Here is a 26666-nt window from a genome sequence, read left to right as displayed (position 1 = left end):
CCCTGTGTACATGGAGCAAGTGGTGCTGGCAAATGAGAACTGTATGGGGGGTTGAACGATCGTATTAACGATCGTTCATCCCCATACTAACCATAACTGTCCCATGTAAACAGCACTTGACCAATCAGTATGCTTTGCCGTTGATCAGTGCTCATTACATACGCAGTAAAAGCATCTCATCCGTCCACTATGTCACATTCCACAAAGAGAGAATACCACACCCTTAGGGCTCATGCTCACGATCGTGTGCTGGCCGGGCCCATGCCGCGGACCGCAATGCACGAGCACCGACCGTGGGGCCGCCGCGGATCGCAGACCCATGCACTTGAATCGGTCCGCACCGCAAGAAAGTAGTGCATGCGCAACTTTTTTGCGGTGCAGAGGCACGGACAGAAACCTCACGGTAGCACTCCGTAGTGCCTCCGTTCCGCACCGACCTTCCTGATTGCGGACCCATTCAAGTGATGCGGTGCCAGAGCGGCGGGGCCCGTATTTTGCGTAGCCGCTGTTTGCGGGCCGCAATACTGGCCCAGCCGGCACACGGTCGTGTGCATGAGCCCTTCCAAACTGCTCAACTGGAAATATTCCGATTTCTAACTGCACTTGAAGGGGATATAACCATGAGAGACAAAGCAGTGGAAGCCATACCTCAAAAAATCCACCTTTAGCAGCAAAATGGACGGCATGATATCGCTGGTTATCAATAGCATTCCCATCTCCGCCTTTCTCTAATACACTGCGGACAACTTCCACGGCTCCTTCTCTTGCTGCTTCCATCAAAGCCGTGCGACCTGTTTTCTGAGCAAAGATAGAACTTATTGATTTTATGTCATATTAAAGGGATGCTGTCACCATTTTCAGTCTAATTTAGAAGATAAAAGGATCACTAAATGTGTGAATTTTTCCCATTTTCTTTATATTTCATGTCGCAGTGGATGAGGAACAGCTGCCACCCCCCACTTTATCTATGCACAGAAGGATTGGACTATCACCACTAATCTCCATACTACCACCCCCCTAATGTCTCCATTTAGTGTCAACACATTCACCAAAACAAACAATAGTTGTTCTTAAAGGGGTTTTCTGGTACTTGGGGCATATCCCTAGGGTATGCCCCCAATGTCTGATAGGACGGGACCCGCGCCTATCTCTAGAACAGAGCCCATAAAGTTAAGGAGAGCTGTCGGCCCCATAAAAGTGAAAGGAGCGGTGGCCACTCTTGCGTGGTCCGCTTCCCATTCATTCCTATGGGAGTGCCGAAAATAGCCGAGTGCGCCACTCGGTTATTTTCCGCACTCAGACAGGAATGAATGGAGAGCAGCTGCACACACACGGTCTGCTCTCCTTCACTTTGCAGGCTGCGTTCTAGAGATAGGAGCGGGTCCCAGAGGTGGGACCTGCACCTATCAGACATTGGGGGCAAATCCTAGCGATATGCCCCCAATGTATGAGATGGGCCAACCCCTTTAAAGAGAATTTGCCATTGACAGGGCCAGGTTCCTGCAGAGTCATCTTGCCTGGCTCTGTCAATGAAGGAGAGGGCGGAGCTGGAAGAGGAAGTGGGAGGAGCAAGGGTGCACAGACAGGCTTGGGCCAACCCTCAGTGCACTTAACTCGTCATTTGCTTAAGGATTAGAACTGCTATTTCTTCAGAATGGGACTGAACTGTAGTAGTCACAGAAGTATTTACAGATGCAGTATTCTACGGCCTCTTGCACACGACCATATGTCTTTTGCTGTGTTTTGCGGTCCGCAAAAAACGGATCCGCAAAAAATATGGATGACATCCTTGTGCATTCCATTATTTGCGGAACGGAACAACTGGGCCCTAATAGAACAGTACTATCCTTGTCCGTTATCTTGAACGGAATGGAAAAACGAAAATACGGAAAGGGAATGTATACGAAGTACATTCCATTTTTTTACGGATCCATTGAAATAAATGGTTCCGTATATGGACCGCATACAGAACGCAAAACATGGAACGTAAACGGAAAAATAAAGCCTAAGGCCTCTTGCACACGACCGTATGGCTTTTTCAGTGTTTTGCGGTACGTTTTAAACTGATCCGTTTTTTTGTTTCAGTAGTGTTTAAGCTTCCATTCCATTTTTCCGTTTGGTTTTAGTTTTTTGCGGATCGCAAACGGAAGCATGGCATATACAGTATACAGTAATTACATAGAAAAATTGGGCTGGGCATAACATTTTTCAATAGATGGTTTCACAAAAACGGAACGGATACGGAAGAAATGCGGATGCATTCCGTATCAGTTTTATTTATTTTTTACAGCACTTTTTACAGCACCATTGACTTGAATGGAGCCACGGAACGTGATTTGCTGCCAATAATAGGACATGTTCTATCTTTGAATGAAACGGAAATACGGAAACGAAATGCATACGGAGTACATTCCTTTTTTTTTTGCGGACCCATTGAAATGAATGGTTCTGTATACAGAACGCAAAAAACAGAACGTAAACGGAAACAAACGTTTGTGTGCAAGATGCCTAAGGGTGGGTTCACATCACGTTTTATGCCTCCATTTGACGTAAATGTTAAAGAAAGGATACAAAACTGCAGCACGCCACGTTCTTGTGTCCTGTATACATAGTAACATAGTACATAGTATATAAGGCCGAAAAAAGACATTTGTCCATCCAGTTCGGCCTGTCATCCTGCAAGTTCGGTTTAAAAAAAAGTATACATTTTTTGTATATGTAAAACGGATGGGAAAAAACGTGATGTGAACCCAGCCTAACTGGAACACGAGGCCGTACTGCACCAAGATCTATGACCACCTCGATCTGCTGGTCTGTTTCAGTCACTGATCAAGGCTGAAAGGTGTAAGGCTAGGCAATCAATGGATATTCCTAGAAAACACCTTTAGGCCTCATGCACACAAACGTATTTTCTTTCCGTATCCGTTCCGTTTTTTTTGCGGACCGTATAAGGAACCACTGATTTCAATGGGTCCGCAAAAAAAAAACGGAAGTTACTCAGTGTGCATGCCATTTCCGTATGTCCGTATTTCCGTTCTGCAAAAAAATAGAACATGTCCTATTATTGTCCGCATTACGGACAAGGATAGGACTGTTCTATCAGGGGCCAGCTGTTCCGTTCCGCAAAATACGGAATGCACACAGACGTCATTCGTATATTATGCGGATCCGTTTTTTGCGGACCGCAAAATACATACAGTCGTGTGCATGAGGCCTTAACCTCTGTCACATATAAAGATACTACAGGTTTGAGAAGCTTTGATATATTTATATAGTACCGTTTATACGGTATAATAGGTGTGCTGTGTATGAATGACGCCATTAACATCATGGATATTCTTACCGGATTACATGCATTGGGATCCGCTCCCTTCTCCAATAATCTTAGACACATTTCTTTACAATCTCGCGCCTGTTCACACGCGGCCAGCAGCACCGGTATTCCTTCTGCCGATGTGTTATTGACATCAGCTCCAGAGGCCAATGCTAGCTGAAAGCAACGTAGATGTCTCTTAGTCGGAGAAATGCAGTAAAATAAAACCCCTGTTGGAAGGAAATAAAGTAATGAAGCTCAGACTTTGGTAAAGTAAAAGAATTACTTGCACAGCTTTGTCCATTAACGAAAACTAAGGAATAAAACCCCTGAATAACCTGGAAAGACTTACTCAATCCAGAAAACTGGAGCACAAATGATTGCACCTTCCACATCTGGTATAAAATAGGTCCGCTGCCAGATTGGCCTGAAACCTCTGAGTGGTCGAGCATTTTCATGGTAGAATAATGCTCTAGTCAATACTTTAAAGGGGTTGTTCGGGAACTGATGCCCGCGCCCTTTTTCCGCTATGGAAAGATTCTTCTGCTCCCACTGCCCGGTTCTTCGCACTGGCTCACTAGTCAGGCTATAGTATGCTGGACCACCTACTGCCCTCCGCGTGGGCCCTCTATGAAAATAATGAATGAACTAACACATATTTGGCCCCAGTTAACTGTCTGTGTACTGCAATTAACTGTCTGTGTGGCAGTGGAGATCGTGATCCTCTCTACTGCCCATCTCCCCGGCATCAGCCCTGTCCGCTGGCCATGAACTCTAAGATGGGAAGAGCTGAAGATCATCTTCTCCTCCCTCCTCTGACTCCCTTCACTGTCCTATTATATGGCCCCAGAGTGACCCAGCATGCCTGTAAGTAATCTCTGTGTGTATACTGTATATACTATATGTAACGTATATACTATATACAGTATGTGTGCCCTTTATTTTATGTATCATATATAGTGTATGCAGTATACATTTATAGTATATATAATACACACCCATATATAGTACACGCATATATAGTATATATAGTGTATGCAGTATACATTTATAGTTTATATAATACACACACATATATATTATATACAGGACACACACATATACTGTATAATATATGTGTGTACTTGTTGAGGAAGGGTTGAGACGCATGCATATATATATATACATACATGCATGCAAACACGTTATAGGAGGATGTGCGCGGATGTTCCCAGCATCTGCGCACATCTGCCCTTAGTGGCCCACAGGGGCTCATGAAGGCCCCTGTGGGATATATGTGATCCCTTTTAATATATGTAGGGGCTTGTGCCCCCTTATGATGTAGGGGCTTGTGCCCCCTTATGATGTAGGGGCTTGTGCCCCCTGATAATGTAGGGGCTTGTGCCGTGCCCCTTATTATCTGTGCCCCCTTATATATGTATTAATGTGGTCCCTTATATAATCCCCCTTAAAATGTATGATTAATGTATACATGTGTATGGATGTGCCCCAAGCATCAATACACATGTATATTCATATAATGCCCCCTTGTCATATCCCCATACCATATAAATCCCCCCCCCCCCCCCCTTACATGGACACAGATGCATCAATGTAAATGTGCCCCAAGCATTTACATTGATGTAATCTGGGTGAAGGCGCCAGATTGACCGGACAAGGTCCGGTCATTCTGGTGAACTCAAAAGGATTCAAATTCAATAGAATTTGAATCCTTTTGTTCTAATTATCTGCAGTCCTGCTGGAGATAATTAAGCATAATAGAGAGAGAGGAGATACCTCCGCTCACTCTATTATGTGCATTCTGGCATCGCAATTACCCTTGCGATGTCCGGAATGCTGGGAGCTACAGGCGGGAGATCAAAGGATCTCCCGCCTGTCAGCAAGTGCACGCGGGCCTGTGGCGCGCGTGCAGGCGCGGTGACGTCATCTCACCGCGGCGCGCGTGCAGGCGCGGTGACGTCATCTCACCGCGCCGGCCCACGTGTCCTGCATTGGTGTGTGCGCGCGCGCCCCCTGGTGGCGCGGGAGTGCGGGCCGCCGGGGGGGATAAATATCCGGCGGCCCCGGCACTCTGTAGGTTAGGAGAGGGCCCCCACCTGGAGAAGCGCATCGGCGCTTAGGACGCGGCCCCTGCACTCGGAGCTAGGATCGGGGCCCCCCAGCTGGAGAGCGCATCGGCGCTCAGAACAACGTGCCTCCCCCCCCCCTTCATCCGGCCCAAGGAAGGAAGGGTCTGGGATAGAGGAGCGCGTCCTGCGCTCCAAGCTCCGGCTGAAGAGCCCGACCCCTGCAGCCCTTACCCCCCCCCTTCAGAAGGAGAGCGCGTCTTGCGTTGCAGGAGAGAGAACCGGGACCCCGATATCTTAAGAGGAGAACGCGATCGGCGCTCGATAGAAGTGCCTGGCAGCCCCCTCCTGAAGGACCGGACTCAGGAGAGTGCGTCCTGCGCTACCGGAGCAGACCCCTGGACGACCTTAAGTATCGCACCCCTTGTTACCCCTGGTCCCTTGCCTGACAACCCCTGGTCCCTTACCTATAACCCCTTCCCTGCCATTATGGACCCTGGTCCCTGTGTGCCCTGGTCCCTGATACCCTTGAACCCCTGGTAACCCTACCCTATACACCCCTTGTTCCCTGGAACCCAAACCCTATATCCCCTGATCCCCTACTGACCCCTGGAACACCCCTGATTAAGCCCTGGTGGTTACCCTGGTTCCCTGGTTCTGTAGAGCATGTCCTCTGCTCTGCAAACAAATCCTTTTAACCCTTCGTCATACCCCGTAGGGACAGTGTATAGTCAGGTGGGGTGGATTGTTAATATACTTGTATGTGTGAACTGTATAGATAGTTTATGGGTGGAATTGGGAATGTGTAGTGTAGTTTAGGATTGTATATTTAGTGCTGTATTGTAGTGTACTGCGTGCGTAGTGTATTGCGTGCGTAGTGTATTGCGTGGTGTATTGTTAATAAATACTGTTATATTTGTATCTATCTGTGTAACGTGTAGTTATTGGCGATAGTTAGTTAGTAAGGCGCATGCAGCTAGCATAGTGATTAGTGTAAAGCATAGCGAAGGTATTGTTATTATTATATAAAGGCATAAATAGGCGGAGTTATCACTAGATGGCTCCTCCTATTTATGAATATTAATTATCGATATTTGCATAAATATTGGTGATTAATGTTCCCCCTTTACATTGGCGAGCCAGGCCCACTGCGTGGATTTTGCGTTTGTTTTTGGTCTTAAGGCTGAGGGTCGCTAGTACTGTGAATTAGCGGGCAGGAGAGACGCGGTCAGCGGAGTGTCTGAGCGTCTAGTACCCGATAATTCGTACAGGAGAAGCGATACTTCCCTTAGAGTTCCAGAAATAAAACAAAATCTTTTGCAGAGAATCTATAATTGTTCTGTGTACTAATATTTTTGTATTTGCTTTACACGGTCACCGTCGCTGGGGTAAGAGAAGAAGACACGGAAAAGTACAGCACCAACAAGCATCGCTCAAGTGATTGCAAGGGAGAAGAGCACACGTCACTGAAGGAGATCCATCTTCGTGGGAGCAGCGTACAAGTCCGGCTGGGGAAGAAGCGATCCGGGAAAATGGACTTCTTCCAAGCAGCTGCAAGGACGAAGAGGTACGGCCCCAAGGAGAAAATGGACACTCATCAAACGGTGAGTATGAACTTCCCCACACTGCAACACTTAGCCAAACACAGCACATTTAACCCCATCCTCCCCACTACATACAAGTCAGCAGAAATGCTGTGGTCCGATTTGTTGGCACAGGCTTGTAGTTATGACAAGCTTTGTGTGAACAAACGGATGGTTTTGAACAAGACCACCAAACGACTTCAGATGCTAGCCAAACTCGTTCATACGTTTGAGGCTAGCATCTGTAAGCCAAAGGAAGTGGCGCTGGTGTCTCGGTCAACGGAGACAATTCCTCCGGCCATTCACTGCCAGTGCTGTGCCAGTAATTCGGACCAGGTTTCGGCATTGCAGGCACAGCTGGCAGAGAATGTGCAGTCTACTGTTGACCGAGATGCGCAGGTGGCCAAGATAGAGTCACAGTTAGTAGAGCTGCAGAGGCAGAAGGAGGAAATTGAGGCTAAGTTGACTCAGTCTTATACTGAGGTCAAGGCCTTCAAGGAGCGGACTGCCTCTACTGACGTGACGGTAGCCAAATTGAAGGCTCAGGTTGCTGTAAGGTCCCAGATAATGACTGGCATGCAACATGTCATCACCAAGTTGGTGCCGGCCCTTTCTTTTTCCGTAAAGCCAGGGTCGGAATCTCCCAAAATGTTGCCCTGTGCAGGGCCACAAGGGGGGAGAGTAGTCTGTGACCGGTCTGATCATCAGGTCAAGCCGGTCCAGACTAACAGAGATTTGTCCCTGACTTTGGGAAAAAGAACTGTGTTGAAGAGTGCGTCCCTGAGGATGGTACAATTCAGGAGAAGGGAGCATGACTGCAGTGTAGATGGACCTGGGCCATGCAGAGCAAACATCAGATGTTTTGCATGTGGTGGCCTAGGTCACATAGCGAGACACTGCAAAACACACAGGACAGGAAACCAAGTCACGTGTTTCAGGTGTGGGAACAAAGGACACATAGCAAGGAATTGCCCTTGTGCAAGTAATTGCAATGTGTCCAACAGTATCAGCCAGGTAACAAATTGTGCAGTGGGGTCTAGTCAGCTTGGCCATAAAGGGGTTACCTCTCGGCAGCATCACCAGCTGCTGAGGGGTCAGAGTGGCCAAGCTAGGCTAGGTAACATTTGACACCCCTGTACTGTTTGTTACACCGTTTGTTCCCTGTGTATGTCCATGTTGTGTGTTTTTGTTATCTGTTTGTAAGTTCTTCTTGATGTTGATGGTGGTAGTCCTTGTCTACGGATGTGTTCTACCATGCTGATTTATGTAGTGTTGTAAGTCCCGTCTGCTGTCTTTGTTTCATTCTGTGTCCCCTTGGAGTGGAACAGTGTTATACTGTGGATCGAGAACGTATAGGTTTGCGAGCAGATAATATCACACGGGAAATCCTGCTGGTCGGGAGAAGGCATAAGGACCTTCTCCATGCAGCACACAAAGGATGATGTGATATTATTCTGGGCAACCAGGGTCTCAGATCGATACAGATAGCACTGTTGTGCTCCAGGTTTTCGGTAGGGCTGTGTTGCGCTGGGGACTGGGGCGGACAGACAACATTGGTGTAATGTTGTGCTGCGCACTTAATTCTAGTCCGGTCAGGTAGCACAGCTCTGATAGGGATTGGACGCAGAGTGTTTGGCAGCAGAGTGTGGACTGTGTTCTTGTGTTGTGGGGTCCCGGGGAGCCGGGGCATGCCTATGCCATTGGTTCTGCGGGCCTCCACAAGACGGGATCACAGGGGGAAGTCAGCCTGGGTACACATGAGTGGACAGGGATGCGGTGCCATCAATAACAAGATGGTACTTTGTCCACAGAACTCCAGTTATCCTAACCTAGTAGGGTGGCCATCCTTATCTGTTGGTGCAGAGGGATGTGCAGCAGAGGACTCAATCCTCTGAAGGTAGGGTGTTCAGACACCAGTGTTGGGATAACGAGGGGTCCTGTGAGATAAAGGGCAGCTCAATACCTTTCTCTACCCATGGGTCAAAGGTATTGGTGCTGGAAATTTTCACATTAATTGCGCCTGGTGTTTTCTTCTGCCATAGGTGTGATTTTATATGGAGCGGAAGAAAAACTCAGGAGATGCCACAGAAGAGGCCAGCTATTCCCCCTGACACTTTTGTGAGGCTCCAGAGGATCCCACTGTATTTTGGCAACGAAGCGACCTCTACCTAGAGGTGTTCTAGAGAAGACTGTGCCACAATCCAGCGGGAGCATTATTTAAGGCTCTGGAGGAAGACTTGGGAGACGTTCGGGTGGAAGAACTTATTCACTTGTTTCACCCAGTGAAACTTCTTCTGGTTCTGGTCATCGTAATATCGGAGGGTCAAGGTACTTATTGACCAAATACACCAGAACCAGACAGAACTTTACCGAACTAACCAAAGGAGGAGGCTCAGGACATAACGCTAACATTGTTCCTGTAGCCAAATATTTTATGGACACGTTGTTTCCTATGAGGGTTCGGGACGTATAACTTGTACTACCCCGAAACCCCATAGCAGATTGTATTTATTGATTGATTGTGTTTGTTGTTCGATGGTGTACCCATAGACACTCTAGGTACAAATGTGTGACAGCCCACACCCAAGGAAACTCGCCCAACACACTGTGGTGAGTTAATATTCGGCTGTACACATTTGCATCCTATAGTCGTTTCCCATTGACACGGGGGTCTGCGACCTACCGCTGTCTTTGGAGGTGTAGAGATATGCCAGGTTGCATGAGTCTCTATGGGTACACATACATATAATGATTTTGGTGGTGTTGGGAGGGATGTGACATGTGTTTTGTGTGAATGGGGATAAGGTTAGGTCACGATAGGGACAGGCATCGTTCATTTGCCACCTTGAACCCTGGAATGGTGAGGTTCTTAAGGGAAGGGCTGGAGGTGTAGTGTGGCGGAGGTGTTCTCCGCAGTAGAATTTAGGTACTATGACATCACCGCTTAAGAGTCTGACCTGCCTTGTAAAGACCTATTAATCTGTCCACGGGAGAACCGCACCCATCAAGATGGAAACAGACGTTGGATACAAGAAAGTTGGGACTGAGGTTGTGAGGGTGAACCCGCTCCAGATGCCTTGGAGGCGGGCCATACCTGAAGATCGGCAGAATTACTGAGAGACTGTGGGGGTATGGTCACTCCAAAGTTGGGGGTGGCCGACACCAAGAGACTGTTCCAGTTAAAGACTGTAAGGGTGAACCCACTCCAGAATTGGGGGGGGGCGAAGATACCTGAAGATCGGCAGAATTACCGAGAGACTGTGGGGGTGTGGCCACTCCAAAGTGGGGGTGGCCAACACCAAGAGACTGGTATAGAAAGGCCAGTGTGTGGTATCCTAAAGATGTCAAGAAGAAGACGGTGTATCCTGTGGACGGAGGAGGAGGTTACGGTGAAGGGCAGGTCGGAAAAAGCTGGATGAGGGATGTCTAAGTACCTAAAGATCAGTGTGCACTACAGTTCTTCCTGAACTTCCACCAAAGATGGGGTTGAAGGGGGGCAAATATATCTCAACCCGTTCCCCCATTATATTGTCGTATTAAATAGTCCGACAACAGGGGGATTGTTGAGGAAGGGTTGAGACGCATGCATATATATATACATACATGCATGCAAACACGTGCGTGCATGTATGATATATATGCATGCATTAATCACGTTATAGGAGGATGTGCGCGGATGTTCCCAGCATCTGCGCACATCTGCCCTTAGTGGCCCACAGGGGCTCATGAAGGCCCCTGTGGGATATATGTGATCCCTTTTAATATATGTAGGGGCTTGTGCCCCCTTATGATGTAGGGGCTTGTGCCCCCTTATGATGTAGGGGCTTGTGCCCCCTTATGATATAGGGGCTTGTGCCGTGCCCCTTATTATCTGTGCCCTCTTATATATGTATTAATGTGGTCCCTTATATAATCCCCCTTAAAATGTATGATTAATGTATACATGTGTATGGATGTGCCCCAAGCATCAATACACATGTATATTCATATAATGCCCCCTTGTCATATCCCCATACCATATAAATCCCCCCCCCCCCCCCCCCCCCTTACATGGACACAGATGCATCAATGTAAATGTGCCCCAAGCATTTACATTGATGTAATCTGGGTGAAGGCGCCAGAATGACCGGACAAGGTCCGGTCATTCTGGTGAACTCAAAAGGATTCAAATTCAATAGAATTTGAATCCTTTTGTTCTAATTATCTGCAGTCCTGCTGGAGATAATTAAGCATAATAGAGAGAGAGGAGATACCTCCGCTCACTCTATTATGTGCATTCTGGCATCGCAATTACCCTTGCGATGTCCGGAATGCTGGGAGCTACAGGCGGGAGATCAAAGGATCTCCCGCCTGTCAGCAAGTGCACGCGGCCCTGCGGCGCGCGTGCAGGGACGCGCGGGCAGGCGCGGTGACGTCATCTCACCGCGCCGGCCCACGTGTCCTGCACTGGTGTGTGCGCGCGCGCCCCCTGGTGGCGCGGGAGTGCGGGCCGCCGGGGGGGATAAATATCCGGCGGCCCCGGCACTCTGTAGGTTAGGAGAGGGCCCCCACCTGGAGAAGCGCATCGGCGCTTAGGACGCGGCCCCTGCACTCGGAGCTAGGATCGGGGCCCCCCAGCTGGAGAGCGCATCGGCGCTCAGGACAACGTGCCTCCCCCCCCCTTCATCCGGCCCAAGGAAGGAAGGGTCTGGGATAGAGGAGCGTGTCCTGCGCTCCAAGCTCCGGCTGAAGAGCCCGACCCCTGCAGCCCTTACCCCCCCCCCCCTTCAGAAGGAGAGCGCGTCTTGCGTTGCAGGAGAGAGAACCGGGACCCCGATATCTTAAGAGGAGAACGCGATCGGCGCTCGATAGAAGTGCCTGGCCGCCCCCTCCTGAAGGACCGGACCCAGGAGAGTGCGTCCTGCGCTACCGGAGCAGACCCCTGGACGACCTTAAGTATCGCACCCCTTGTTACCCCTGGTCCCTTACCTATAACCCCTTCCCTGCCATTATGGACCCTGGTCCCTGTGTGCCCTGGTCCCTGATACCCTTGAACCCCTGGTAACCCTACCCTATACACCCCTTGTTCCCTGGAACCCAAACCCTATATCCCCTGATCCCCTACTGACCCCTGGAACACCCCTGATTAAGCCCTGGTGGTTACCCTGGTTCCCTGGTTCTGTAGAGCATGTCCTCTGCTCTGCAAACAAATCCTTTTAACCCTTCGTCATACCCCGTAGGGACAGTGTATAGTCAGGTGGGGTGGATTGTTAATATACTTGTATGTGTGAACTGTATAGATAGTTTATGGGTGGAATTGGGAATGTGTAGTGTAGTTTAGGATTGTATATTTAGTGCTGTATTGTAGTGTACTGCGTGCGTAGTGTATTGCGTGCGTAGTGTATTGCGTGGTGTATTGTTAATAAATACTGTTATATTTGTATCTATCTGTGTAACGTGTAGTTATTGGCGATAGTTAGTTAGTAAGGCGCATGCAGCTAGCATAGTGATTAGTGTAAAGCATAGCGAAGGTATTGTTATTATTATATAAAGGCATAAATAGGCGGAGTTATCACTAGATGGCTCCTCCTATTTATGAATATTAATTATCGATATTTGCATAAATATTGGTGATTAATGTTCCCCCTTTACAGTACTATATATATAATATATGTGTGTGCTGCGTGTACTATATATGTGTGTGTATTATATATACTATAAATGTATACTGCATACACTATATATACTATACATGTGTGTACTATATATGGGGGTTTGTCCTGTATATACTATATAATCCCATGTGCCTCAAAGGAGTAGCCCCACAAAAAATACAGTTGTCAAACCAGCACCTGGATCTGAACACTTTTGTAATTGCAAGTCATTAAAAATTTTATATAGCCACTGAGCTATTCAATAAAATGTATCTGTAGAGCACCACCTGTTCTATACTTTTTCTCTTATTTCTTTGTCCTGCTCACTGAGAAGGCCGCACATGCTCAGTTTCATCCTTCAACTGCCTCCTGAGCTGTGATAGGGAGAGCTGAGACACGCCCCCTTAGCTGCAGCAGAAAAGACACTCCCCTTGAGCGGTCAGCTTGATATAAATCTAGCAGAGCAATGAATGGGGAGATCTCTGGATCCATGTGAGGTACAGGGCTGGTTCTAGCTTTGTTAGAGAGAGATTGTCAAGTACTAGATTATGTCTGATTTTTGTTTTTTAAATTAATCAGGGGATAACCCCTTTAAGGACCTTCTCATGTCACAGGGTCATGTGCATTCTGAAGGCAAATGACTCTGAAGTGGACGCGTGGCAGGAAGGTCTTTTCACACAGTTACCAGGAGTTTTGGCTTGGGATACTTTGAAGCACATATTGGTGTTACCCATGGAAGCTCTGAACCATAGAAGGATGGACTCCACACGGCCTACGGCCTCTGAAGGTGTTCAGCATTAACCTTTTCAGCAATTTGTGCTACAGTGGCTCTTCAGTGGGATCGGACCAGACAGGCTAGTCTTTTCTTCCCACACACATTAATGACCCTTGTGCTCCTATGACCCTTTTGCTGGTTCAACAGTTGTCCTTCCTTTTTATAGATACCAAACACTGCATAGCTGTTCCAGAAGTGGGTGTGGAACCGCTGGCTTTTGGCGTTAACCTGGCAGCACCTTAACACTCACCCATTAGCCCCTATACAGGGATTTGAACTTTTCTGCAGGTGAGCCACCAGGCCTCTACCTTCTGGAGTAGTCTTTATGTGGTTGACAGCTGACCCACAGGGGCCAGAGACACTGATGCGAAGCAAAACTATAGTCAAGGATAGGCCGAGGTCAGGACAGTCAGTGTGAGAGAGATCTGATAGACAGTCCAAAGTCAGGGCAGGCAGGGAAGGGTCGGTACGGAGGTAAGGCACAGGTTAGGTCAGGCAGTGGAAAATCAGAATCTGGAAATCAGGCAGAAGTCGGTACAAGGCCAGACAAACAGATACAGCACATGTTTGCAAGAACTAGCAAGCTAGATGACCTATTGCTCAGCCACATTACCATAGGGGAAGATGCCTCAAGTACCCAAAAATGAAAAGCCATTGGCTAGTGTGTGAATTAGGGTGCCAGAGGGAGTGTGCGCAAAGGGCAGAGACCTATCAGCAGGAAGCAGTCTGCAAACTGAAGGAGAGAGGGGCCGTTGGGAAGGGAGAAGGGTGAGAAGTGTCACTAGTGTCCTCATGGAAGAGCGGGCCCGTGGGAGACACAGATCGCTGATATAACAATACCGGGGTCACCCCACAAGACTTGCCATTTTGGAGTCATCAAGCTATCACAATTTGGCCCTTCCAACACTGACTGTTCAATTGCTGTCTAATATATTCCAAACCTTGACAGGTCCCATTATCATCGGATAATCAGTATGTTTATGGTGGTGTAAATCAATAGACTTCACCAGCTCCTTCCTAAGGCTACATGCACACGACCGTTGTGTGTTTTGCGGTCTGCAAAACACAGATGGCGTCCAAGTGCGTTCCGCAGTTTGCGGAACGGCACGGACAGCCTTTAATATAACTGCCTATTCTTGTCCGCAAAGCGCGGACAAGAATAGGACAGGTTATATATTCTTTTGCGGACCACGGAACGGCGCAACGGATGCAGACAGCACACGGAGTGCTGTCCGCATCTTTTGCGGCCCCATTGAAGTGAATGAGTCCGCATCCGAGCCGCTAAAACTGCGGACCAAAACATGAGGCCTAATACACAGAGAAACACAAGTGTATGGAGAGTCATCTGCTGCTGAGCAACACATAAATCCATCACCACGATAACGTATTCATTACAGAGCCTGAAGTACTACCTAATCAATAATTACAATTAACCAGAACTTCATTTTCAAAATTATGAATTATAAAATAAACGATTTACAGAGCAAATTTTAGGTACAATACAACAGGATGCTTTGTAAAAAGAAGAAAAAAATATTTCTGGAAAACAAATTACCTTTTCCTTCTTTATTGGCAATGGTCATATCAGCTTGAGCCTCCAGTAGAACCTCCAGGACTAAGTCATGACCTAACTCTGTAGCCTTCATAGCTGGTGTACATCCCTTTAAGTCCTGCATATTAGGATGGGCTCCAAGGTTAAGCAAGAAATGACACATGTCCACGTTATTAGCCACAGCCACCAGGTGTAGAACGCCATCTCCATTGTTGGGTTCGGTGAGGTTTATCAGGTTCGGGACACCACATTTGGTGAGTTTTTCTATCTGTTCTTTGTCTTGCTCTCGGACGCACTGAAGAAGTTTGTAGATCTGTAGAGTTTCCAGTCTTCCTTGTGCTACGGATGACTCTAATGCCATTTGTTGTACTAACTGTGCTGTTTCTGCAGATGGAATTGACAGTAACAATCATTTTTTTCAGGGATACTTTGACAAAAACCAACTGTTCTTCATTTGTATTCACCGGTACTGTTACAACTACCCAAACTTTGCAGAAGACGGTGCACCCCCGCTTGAAGGGATAGGAGTTGATTTGCATTGGATGCATTGAGTGGTACTGTTCTATTGTAACCAAACTCAGGGCCCCAAGATCCACAGCAGCATCTCAGAACATCATCATACAATATAGTTGTCATTTCAGTCGTTAGAAGCTACAACTCCTAACATGCTTCAGAACCCATACACTGTGCTTACTCAACGGCTGGAGAGAAACAGCTTGGAGGTCAATGTTTGAAGGCAAGGATTAAACATGTTTTCTATGTAACACCCTATGAGTGAAGAGCCTGTCGCAGTATCTAAGTGCTGAGTACCTGCAACGTCCAGCAGAGGGGGATGGAACAAAAGTTTAGGAGACTGTTGGGGAAGCTGGATCAGAGGAGGCAAGACAAGGTGTTATGCAGGATCTCTATGGGCGTCCGCGGCTGGACAGTCTGTAGGCAGCAAGAGGGTCTGCAGAGTAAGATGGCCACCAAGTGAGCCCTGCTCAATCCAATTAATAAAAACAGTTCAGATAGGATCACAGAAGCCCACTGCAAAACATAGGCGCTTTACAGTCAGAATATGACCTATGTGCCAGACCCAGGAGGAGTTGGCTGCAGAGGGGAGCACCATGATAGGAGTACAGGCACTGGATTGAAAACCAGAATCCAAGCTAGCTACAAAAGGGCACCTGGTATAAGCTGCCTAAAGGGAACCTGTCATCACCTATATGCTGCCCATACTAAAGGCAGAATAAAGTGAGTTGATTTCAGCGGTCTGTCATTTATAAGTTAAAAGGAAGTGGTTGCCGAGAACCAACATCACAATCATTGCAGACTGGGCCTGGAAAAGAGTCACGGACACCTGAGAAGAGTCCTGCTCTCCTGCCCACCTGCTGATGACTGACAGTCTTCTACCTAGTCTTCTCCCTTTCTCTCTAGAAGAGAACTGCCAATCATCAGCAGATGGTGAGAGAGCAGGAGATTATGAATAACCAGGACTCTTCTCAGGTAGATTTGACTCTTTTCAGGTCTGGGCTGCAATGATTATGATGCTGGTTCTCGGCAACCACTTACTTTTAGCTCATGAGTGACACACTGCTGAAATCAGCATTTCTGCCACTAATTTATGATGCCCTCAGTGAGGTCAGCATACAGTTGATGACAAGTTCCCTTTAACCTAGAACCCAGGAGTTCAGTCTATGGACGGTTGTACTTTGCTGTGGCTGTCTCTGGTAACGGAATATCTTTTCAGGTAGCACCTGTCACCCTCCTTGTTGCATTATCCTCAGTAAAGAACCGTCCATTGCACACCTGTCGCAGTGTCATTGTCCCCATCCACCTGTGACATTTGTCAGTCTCGTATTCACTTTCTGTTTCTCTAAAGCTGTCCATAGACATTAGAGGTTTTTCAGAAGAAGAGTCCAGATGCTGAACTATCCTGCCGGCAGTCCAGACCTTTTACCAATAGAAAACATAAAAACGACAAATCCGGCAAAGAAGACCGAGGACTAGAATCCTACATCAGGCAAGAATGGGACAATGTTCCTCTACCGGAACTCCAGCAACTGGTCTCCTCACTTCCCTGACATTTACAGTTGTTAAAAGTAGAAGGAATGCTACACAATTATAGACGTGGCCCAGTCCCAACTTTTTTTTACATGCGTTACTGCCATAAAGTTCTAAATGAATAAATTATTTTCATAAAATGATAAAATGTCTCACTTTTAACATCTGATATGTGTTCTATGATCTACGGTGAAAAGACATACTGTATATAGTCTGTTACCTTTGTCTACGTCTCTCCTGACTATGGGGCGTAGGCTACAGACTGCAGGGAAGCTGTAGAGGACAATTATAGGTGACGCCAATTATAATGCCCGTGATGAGAACATAGTCCTACCACTTTACAAATCACTAGTCAGACCACACGTGGAGTACTGTGTACAGTTCTGGGCTCCTGTGAACAAGGCAGACATAGCAGAGCTGGAGAGGGTCCAGAGGAGGGCAACTAAAGTAATAACTGGAATGGGGGGACTGCAGTACCCTGAAAGATTATCAACATTAGGGTTATTCACTTTACAAAAAAGACGACTGAGGGGAGATCTAATAACCATGTATAAATATATCAGGGGTCAGTACAGAGATCTCTCCCATCATCTATTTATCCCCAGGACTGTGACTGTGACGAGGGGACATCCTCTGCGTCTGGAGGAAAGAAGGTTTGTACACAAACATAGAAAAGGATTCTTTACGGTAAGAGCAGTGAGACTATGGAACTCTCTGCCTGAGGAGGTGGTGATGGTGAGTACAATAAAGGAATTCAAGAGGGGCCTGGATGTATTTCTGGAGTGTAATAATATTACAGGCTATAGCTACTAGAGAGGGGTCGTTGATCCAGGGAGTTATTCTGATTGCCTGATTGGAGTCGGGAAGGAATTTATTTCCACTTAAAGGGTAACTGTCATATTATTTTATTTGCTGGTTTATTAGAGCTAGGCATGTATACCTGAGTTAGTCTGTCAATGATTGTCAAAAGATCTGTAATTACCTTATAATAACAGCTTTCATTTATGTCCTCTGTCCCTTTCCACTGCTCCCTTAAAAGACCGTTGCTAGGACTTGTCTGTTTCTGGCTAATTGTAAACAGAAGACAGAGGGGCGGTCCTCCACACTGCATGCCTGCATTAGGAGTGAGGAGGCGTGTCTCTCAGTAATCCAAACTAATTGGCTGGCAGGGAGCTGCTGGCTACAGCAAGTGTGTATGGGAAGTGAGGGAAAGCAGTTTTGGCCTCAGAGAACTGGCAGAGGAGCCATCTTGAGAAGGTCCTCATATTATAAATGTTTAAACAGCCATAACTAAGGGAAAAACTCAAGGAAGGCTACTTTCACACTAGCATTTTGGCTTTCCGTTTGTGAGATCCGTTCAGGGCTCTCACAAGCGGTCAAAATGGATCAGTTTTGCCTCCGTTCAGTCACCATTTCGCTCTGGAGGCGGACACCAAAACACTGCCCGCAGCGTTTTGCTGTCCACCTGACGAAGCAGAGCCAACAGATCTGTCCTGACACACAATGTAAGTCAATGGGGACGGATTAGTTTTCTCTGACACTGATCCGTCCCCCATTGACTTTCAATGGTGTTCAAGACTGATCTGTCATGGCTATAGAAGACATAATACAACCGGATCCGTTCATGACGGATGCATGCGGTTGTATTATTGTAACGGAAGCGTTTTTGCAGATCCATGACGAATCCGCAAAAATGCTAGTGTGAAAGTAGCCGAAAACAGTGGTATGTGAAGAAACTGAAGATTGCTTTATGCATAATGCTGCTGCAGCAGTAACGTATGCTAAAATAGATTTTTTTGATGAAAACATGACAGTTACCCTTTAAAATTAGGAAAATTGGCTAGTACCTCATGAGGGATTTTGCCTTCCTCTGGATCAGCTTGCAGGATAACAGGCCGAACTGGATGGACGGATGTCTGTTTTCAGCCTTATGAACTACACTCACCTAAAGAATTATTAGGAACACCTGTTCTATTTTTCATTAATGCGATTATCTAGTCAACCAATCACATGGCAGTTGCTTCAATGCATTTAGGGGGGTGGTCCTGGTCAAGACAATCTCCTGAACTCCAAACTGAATGTCAGAATAGGAAAGAAAGGTGATTTAAGCAATTTTGAGCGTGGCATGGTTGTTGGTGCCAGACGGGCCGCTCTGAGTATTTCACAATCTGCTCAGTTACTGGGATTTTCATGCACAACCATTTCTAGGGTTTACAAAGAATGGTGTGAAAAGGGAAAAACATCCAGTATGCGGCAGTCCTGTGGGCGAAAATGCCTTGTGGATGCTAGAGGTCAGAGGAGAATGGGCCGACTGATTCAAGCTGATAGAAGAGCAACGTTGACTGAAATAACCACTCGTTACAACCGAGGTATGCAGCAAAGCATTTGTGAAGCCACAACATGCACAACCTTGAGGCGGATGGGCTACAACAGCAGAAGACCCCACCGGGTACCACTCATCTCCACTACAAATAGGAAAAAGAGGCTACAATTTGCACGAGCTCACCAAAATTGGACTGTTGAAGACTGGAAAAATGTTGCCTGGTCTGATGAGTCTCGATTTCTGTTGAGACATTCAAATGGTAGAGTCCGAATTTGGCGTAAACAGAATGAGAACATGTATCCATCCTCTGATGGCTACTTCCAGCAGGATAATGCACCAGGTCACAAAGCTCGAATCATTTCAAATTGGTTTCTTGAACATGACAATGAGTTCACTGTACTAAAATGGCCCCCACAGTTACCAGATCTCAACCCAATAGAGCATCTTTGGGATGTGGTGGAACGGGAGCTTCGTGCCCTGGATGTGCATCCCTCAAATCTCCATCAACTGCAAGATGCTATCCTATCAATATGGGCCAACATTTCTAAAGAATGCTATCAGCACCTTGTTGAATCAATGCCACGTAGAATTAAGACAGTTCTGAAGGCAAAAGGGGGCCCAACACCGTATTAGTATGGTGTTCCTAATAATTCTTTAGGTGAGTGTATGTTACCTTTGTCTACGTCTCTCCTGACTATGGGGCGCAGACTACAGACTGCAGGGAAGCTGTAGAGGACAATCATAGGTGACGCCAATTATAACTTTAGGCTGATTTACATTTGTTCTGCTGGGATTACAAGAGTAATGTGAGAGCTGCCCCCTTCTTACAATGTCCAGTAAGTATAATATCTCTGACGACCAACCAGGAAGACTGATATCTGAACATACTGTACTTGAGCGCGGGGGGGGTTTCTAGCGGAGTCATTGTCAGGAGCCAAGAGACTACCTGGCGACACAAGGAAGTATTTCTCATTCCTGTTCAGTCTTGAAGGCGGAAGATAAGTTACAGGGAAACTGAGTCTGTTTGTAGAGTCCAGAACATTCCCAGAAATCTCATCTTTAGCACTGTTAGGGCTCATGCACACGACCGTATGCCCTCCGAGACTTACGGTCCATGAGCGGGCCATATGTCCCGAAGCGGCATACATCGTGCGCACGGGAGCGCACAGCATCATAAGTTACTATGATACTGTGCGCATCGGGCCACCTGCGGGATTACTGTCCTGCACTCATATGATCATATGAGTGCAAGACAATAGTCCCGCGGGCGGCCCGATGTGCACAGTATCATAGTAACCTATGATGCTGTGCGCTCCCGTGCGCACAATGTATGCCGTTCCGGGACATATGGCCCCCTCATGGACCGTAAGTCTCGGAGGGCATACGATTGTTTGCATGAGCCCTTAGTAGGGTTTTGTATGGGGGCTGAATTCTCCATAGGGTCCATTCCAGTTCAAAATTTAAAGGGGTTGTCCAGTCTTTAGTAAGTGATGTGCTCAGGATAGGCGGGGATGAGGTGTGACTCAGCTAATGGCAGTCAACGCCGGATCTACTCGACACCATCAGCGCTCGCCACTACAGCACTGCTCCCATTGAAGTCACATCCATTGTTGGTTCTGGAGCCTCCATAGTTTGGACTGGCTGTGCTTGGAAGCACATGATGGGGGCAGATATACTAAAACGGGTGCTACCAATGCCATCGGGCAGAATGTACCAAATGTAAGAAAAGGCACAGGCCTCTCACTAGATCTCCAGGCGGTCTGTGCGCCAGAAATGAGCTGGAACCAGTTTCTAAAGCAAATGATAAATGTCTGCCCACCGGTGGCCACGCCCCCTCCTGCTAAGTCCCACCCACTTTCACCAGCACTTTAGAAAAATAGCAAAAGTGAAAAGTGTGCCGTAATTTGCTGCTTTTTTTGTGCCACAATAATGAAGAAAAAAACACTTGATAAATGTCCCTCGATGGGTCACAGATCAATGAGACTTTCTAGCTGCTTTCAAGGAACTGAACTAATGTTCCTTGAATGGAGCGACGCTTTATATGTTTATTTTGGAGCAGATATATCATAAATGTACGCCAGGCGTGGAGAAGTTGCAAACTGCATGTTTGTGACCTTTTTCAACACCCCTTGCACAAAAAATGTTTGCGCAAGGGGTCTTTCGCCACCGCCTTCACCACTTTCCTGAAAAGGGGTGTGGCAAAGGTGGGGCCACACATTTAGAATCTTTTATGCCAGTTTTCTGACGTAAAAGAACACAGAAATCTGTGCCAGCCAGGGCCTGGCTCAGATATCAGTATGCAGTAGGCGCACGGACTGCCGGATGCGGCACCTAATCATGATGAGAAATGTCTATCTGATGTAAGCCAGATTTATCAACTAAAACTTTTTAACAAGTTGCAAAAATTGTTGCAGTCTTGCACCAGTAAAGGGATGGAGTGGAAAGCGGAGTAACATCTCAAGACGGAAGTGTCAGACTTAAAGGGGTTGTCCCATGAAAAATATTCTACAGTTTTAAAACCAGCACATGGATCTGAATTCCTCTGTGATGGCATGTAATTAAAAATGTAGCATAGCCACAGCGTTATTCAATAAAATGTGTCTGTATAGCGCCACCTGCTGTTTATTTATAACTTATTTCTTTGTCCTGCACACTGAGAAGGCCGCACATGCTCAGTTTCATCCTTCAGCTGCCTCCTGGGCTGTGATAGGCAGAGCATGGACACGCCCCCTGAGCTACAGCAGAAAAGACACTCCCCTTGAGCTGTCAGCTTGATATAAATCTCGCAGAGCAATGAATGTGGAGATCTCTGGATCCATGTGAGGTACAGGGCTGGTTCTGGCTTTGTTAGAGAGAGATTGGCATGTACTATATGATGTCTGATTTTCATTTTTTACATGATTCATGGGATAACCCCCTTTAAAGGGGTATTCTGGTTTTATGATACTGATGACCTATCCTCAGGATAGGTCACAATATCAGATCAATTGGAGTCCGAATCCCAGCACCCCAGCTGTTTAAAGAGGCCACTGCACTCACGGCTCTGCGTCCTCATCATTGGTAGTGCAGTGTAATGGCAGACGTCCCATTCAGTTACAGTAAACGGGAGAGGAAGGTGTAATTACACTGCACCGCCACTAGATCTTATGATATTTGATACACTTGATGCAAACTGCAGCAACTGCCTTTAAAAATCCCCTCATGATGAGTCTCTCCTTATGTCTTCAGTAGTATGGTTCCATAACTTTGGTCTCTAAAATTAAAAAAAGAAAGAACCATTGATTTTCTTCACTTGTATTCTTTCTCATGACCAGCAGGTGGCAGCACTGAAGCCATAGACCAGGACACGTCCATACAGAAAAAAATCCTTTAATCATGAACCTTGCGATAGTAGTCAGTTCGTGCTCGCTGAGCTTCATTTACACGGAGCCATCGTTGTACTATGAGTCCAAACAGCCATTAGTGCGATCCATCGGGCACATACAGTTTCATTCCTGTCATTACAAGCTGATACGCCGCTGACAACCAATGATTTATCTGTCCACGATTGATGACAAATGAGCACAGGGCAATGATCGGCCTGTGTAAATGACGTAACGGTAAGATGCGACATCACCTGCTACTAAGTAGGGTCCGATTGCTGGGACTCTCACATTTAATAGCCCTTTGGGTTATTTCTTGCACAGAACCGCTCACGACCTGGCCTTGGGTCGAGTACTGAAACTTAGGCCGCATTCACATGACCGTATTTTTGTTCCACATCCGATCCGCATTTTTTACAGATCGGATGCAGACCCATTCATTTCATGTCCGCATCCATATGTCCATTCCGCGGCCCTGCAAAAAAAAAAAATAAAGAAATAGAACGTCCTATTCTTGTCCGTTTTGCAGACAAGAATATAGACATTGTTACAATGGGTCCGCAAGAAAAAAAACGGATGCAACGATTTTTTTGTGGATCTGCGCTTTGAGGACCGCAAAATACATAGATGGTTGTGTGACTGACTGCACCCTTACCCGAATACACTGGGAGGAAGGGTACTGAGCGGACGTTCTGTATACAGTGGTTGGTAGGTGGGGGAGGGGGGGGGGGCTTTAAGAGGAAATACCAAAAGGTCCTAATCCCCATTCTCATGGTCTGCGGGGAACCCAGTAGTCAGATGCTCACTGATCAGTAATTGATGGCATATCAGTCTTTAAAGGAATTAAGAAAGTGAGGGGTCGAATGGCATTTATCATGTAAAGAAACTAATGTATTGTGATTGTCCATATTGCCTCCTTTGCTTGTTAAACTAATTTTTCCATCTCATTATACACTGCTCGTTTCCATGGTTACGACCACCCTGCAATCCAGTAGCGGTGGCTGTGCTTGCACGATATAGGAAAAAGCAGAGGTATCTCTGGTGTCTGGGACTGCGGGAGTGCACAGAGTCCAGCACGGCCATTGTGCTGGATCGCAGGGTGGTTGTAACCATGGAAACGAGCAGTGTATAATGTGATAGAAAAATGAATCCAGACAGCAAAGGAAGCAATATGGACAATCACAATACATTAGTAAGTGGCTTGTAGTAACTTTATCTACATGATAAATGCCATTTGCTGAAGTGAGACAACCCCTTTAAAGATTACTTTATTATAAATACCTTTTATTAGTTATAATGTCCCGTTTTGTCTGGGGAGCAATTATCAGGGGAAATAAAATGGCCGCTGTCTTATTAGTACACACAGAACCTGTCCTAATCACACATGAGGACAAGTTACTTCACAACACTAAGCTAAAGAGCTGCCTCATCCTCCTCTCTGCTCTGCTTGTCAGGGACTATGATCCTGAATACAGATGATAATATCTTCAGCTGAATCTCTAAAGAAATGGAGTTCATGAGGAGGCATGAAGTACAGAGAGGACGGACAGGACAGACTGTGGTAATGGAGACTGCAGACAAGTGCTTCTGCTCATTATCCACATCCCCACCCTCCTCTCTGTACTTCATATCTCCTCATGAACTGTATTCCTACAGAGATTCAGCTGAAGATCTTATCAGCTGTATTCAGGATCATAATCCCTGGCAAGCAGAGCAGAGAGGAGGATGAGGCAGCTCTTTAGCTCAGTGTTCTGAAGTAACTTGTCCTTCTGTGTGATTAGGACAGGTTTTGTGTGTACTAATAGGACGGCGGCCATTTTATTCCCCCTGATGATTGCTCTGTAGACAAAACGAGCCATTATAAATAATAAAAGGTATTTGGGAATATATGTACAATAATTTAATATTTAACTATTTTCAGTAATTGTATGTAATTCCCGAAGAACTTCTTTAATGACTAGGGGAGCCCTATAGCCAATCAAACTGGATCCGCCTGCTGTTTCTGGTTCTGCGTCCTGGGGTCTTACTGCCTTCCGCCACCCTCTTCACATCACTTGAAGGAAATAAAGCAGTTTAAGCTTCGTACTGTAGACTCCCCTCTTGTCTGATAGGATTCCTGCAATAGCTACAGTATCCGGAACTAAGCCCCTTCTTCCTATGGGGGGGTCTCCATCAAAATGGCTGGACATAACATCTCAGCATGCTGCGCTATAATGCTGAAACTTGATGGACCCCATTATAGTCGATGGTTTTCTGTTGGACGCCGTTTATGTCCTTCATGCAACGGACCTGGTGCTTCCATGATTTATCCGGTACCGGAGCAGAACAACGGAACCAAATGCACTGATGGGAACGAGTCCTAATTGGAGCAATTTTTTATGACCGATAAAATATAAGCAACCAGCATCCCCACAGTGGAGATAACATCTACAATCAATGAGATGGGTTAGGTGCAGATGAATGGCCACCTGGCGGCAGGTCAACTGCGTGGACTACTGCGCCCCCCGCTCTGATCGGCACCACGAGGCGGTGTAATTAGTATACGGTACACGTCTGACACACGGTGAAGGAGAGTGCACCGCAGAGTGCTCTCCATTCATCGCCGTGCAAGTTCCGAGAATAGGTGAGTGAGCACCGTCATGGAAGTCTCACAGCGGTGAATGGACAGCGCCCAGTGCAGGTCCAGCCGTGGCTCCACTCACTGCCATGGAGCTGAGGTGGCGCTCACCTATTTTCACAACCCCTATAGTGGTGACTGCAGGGTTGTGGCACATGCGCAGCTGCCCATTTCTGGACATAGGAGCAGGTCCCAGAGGTGAGGCCCGCACCTATCCGATACTGGTATCCTAGCGATACGCCATCAATGCTTCAACAGGCGCAGCTGTGCCAGTCCACCGGCCAAAATGGTGGTGTTTTCCAGTGTAATCTGTGCCAGCTTCCTGGCGTAGATTATAACAGACATGGCGGGACGGCTCCAAATCCCCAAAAAGTCACATTCTGTAAAATCCTGACATGTGCCAGACTTTGCGATTTTTTGCCGCCAGATTGCAGGTGTAGAGGGCACAGTAAATGTTCCCCACAAGGTCACTGGCCAAATGTGCTCAAAAATGGCAGCACATGAACTGAAGTGTCCAGAAGTGCAGCCATTTTCCAGACCTCCAAGGATCGCATCTAAAAGTTACATCCTTCACATTCATCTTCCCCGCCTCTCCTCGGGGGTGTCCGGCTGCTTCTTACCTGGGTGCTGCGGTTTTAGTCCGCGATCTCCCGCAGCTATCCCCCTCCTCCTCTTACAGCAAGATGCCGGGACAGAGCCGCATTCCTACAGCCGGAGCGGAGTGTTAGGGAGGACGCGGAGTTCCGTCTCCATGGTAACCGAGACACAACGCAGCGGGCCTGTCTGCTTATAGTCTGAGCATGCGTGGACAGAGAACACATCGGCGCATGCGTAGAAGTGATACTGCGTGTAGTACAGTAGTGTCCTGATATCTCTATTTCCCAGGGTTTCGGGGTCGCAGGTGCAAACATCGCAGAGGATTAGTTGTGGCTCTAGCAGCCTGGAATCTAGCTCATTTATATGGGGCTTATGTATCATAGGAACAGGGTAGGTAGGGTTAATATACAGTGTGCACCAGGCAGCTGCTCAAATAGCAATTGCTTACTGGAAGATTAAAACAATGATCATCCAAAGGCAGTGTAATAGTAAACCTGCAGATCTGCAAGGGGTTAACACCCCTCCCCCACCCATCACTGCAGACAGGGCCGGTTTTAGACAAAATGTGGCCCTGGGCAAAATCAAAAGAGGGGGCCCACATCTTGTAATAAGACGACCGACACCCCCGGCGATCAGAGCAGCTGAGCAGGAAGAGAGGAGCGAGACGGCGCCTGCGCAAGCTGTCTCCTCAAACAGCTGATCGTCGGGAGTGCCGGGTGTCAGACCCCCACCGATCTAATATTGATGATATGATTTATTCCAATATTAGTTATTGTGGGACACTCCCGTCCCGGGCGTC

At 47.0% G+C, this 26666-nt stretch overlaps 1 protein-coding gene across 1 annotated transcript in view; it reads right to left on the bottom strand.

The window, feature by feature from the left end:
- Positions 1–25976, bottom strand: part of ANKEF1 (ankyrin repeat and EF-hand domain containing 1) — a 55669-nt gene extending 29693 nt beyond the window's left edge. The window contains exons 1-4 of the mRNA XM_040429888.1: positions 25895–25976; positions 14926–15309; positions 3344–3543; positions 649–798 (exon numbers count right to left, since the gene is read on the bottom strand). Of these exons, the coding sequence (XP_040285822.1) occupies positions 649–798; positions 3344–3543; positions 14926–15283 (708 nt within the window). The 5' untranslated portion in view covers positions 15284–15309; positions 25895–25976. The remainder of the gene's footprint in view (positions 1–648; positions 799–3343; positions 3544–14925; positions 15310–25894) is intronic.
- Between the last annotated feature and the right edge of the window lie 690 nt (positions 25977–26666).

Source organism: Bufo bufo, chromosome 4, assembly GCF_905171765.1.
Source record: "Bufo bufo chromosome 4, aBufBuf1.1, whole genome shotgun sequence".
NCBI lineage: Eukaryota > Metazoa > Chordata > Amphibia > Anura > Bufonidae > Bufo > Bufo bufo.
Note: the sequence above shows the minus strand (reverse complement) of the source record. Positions and strands in the feature narration are given on the sequence as shown.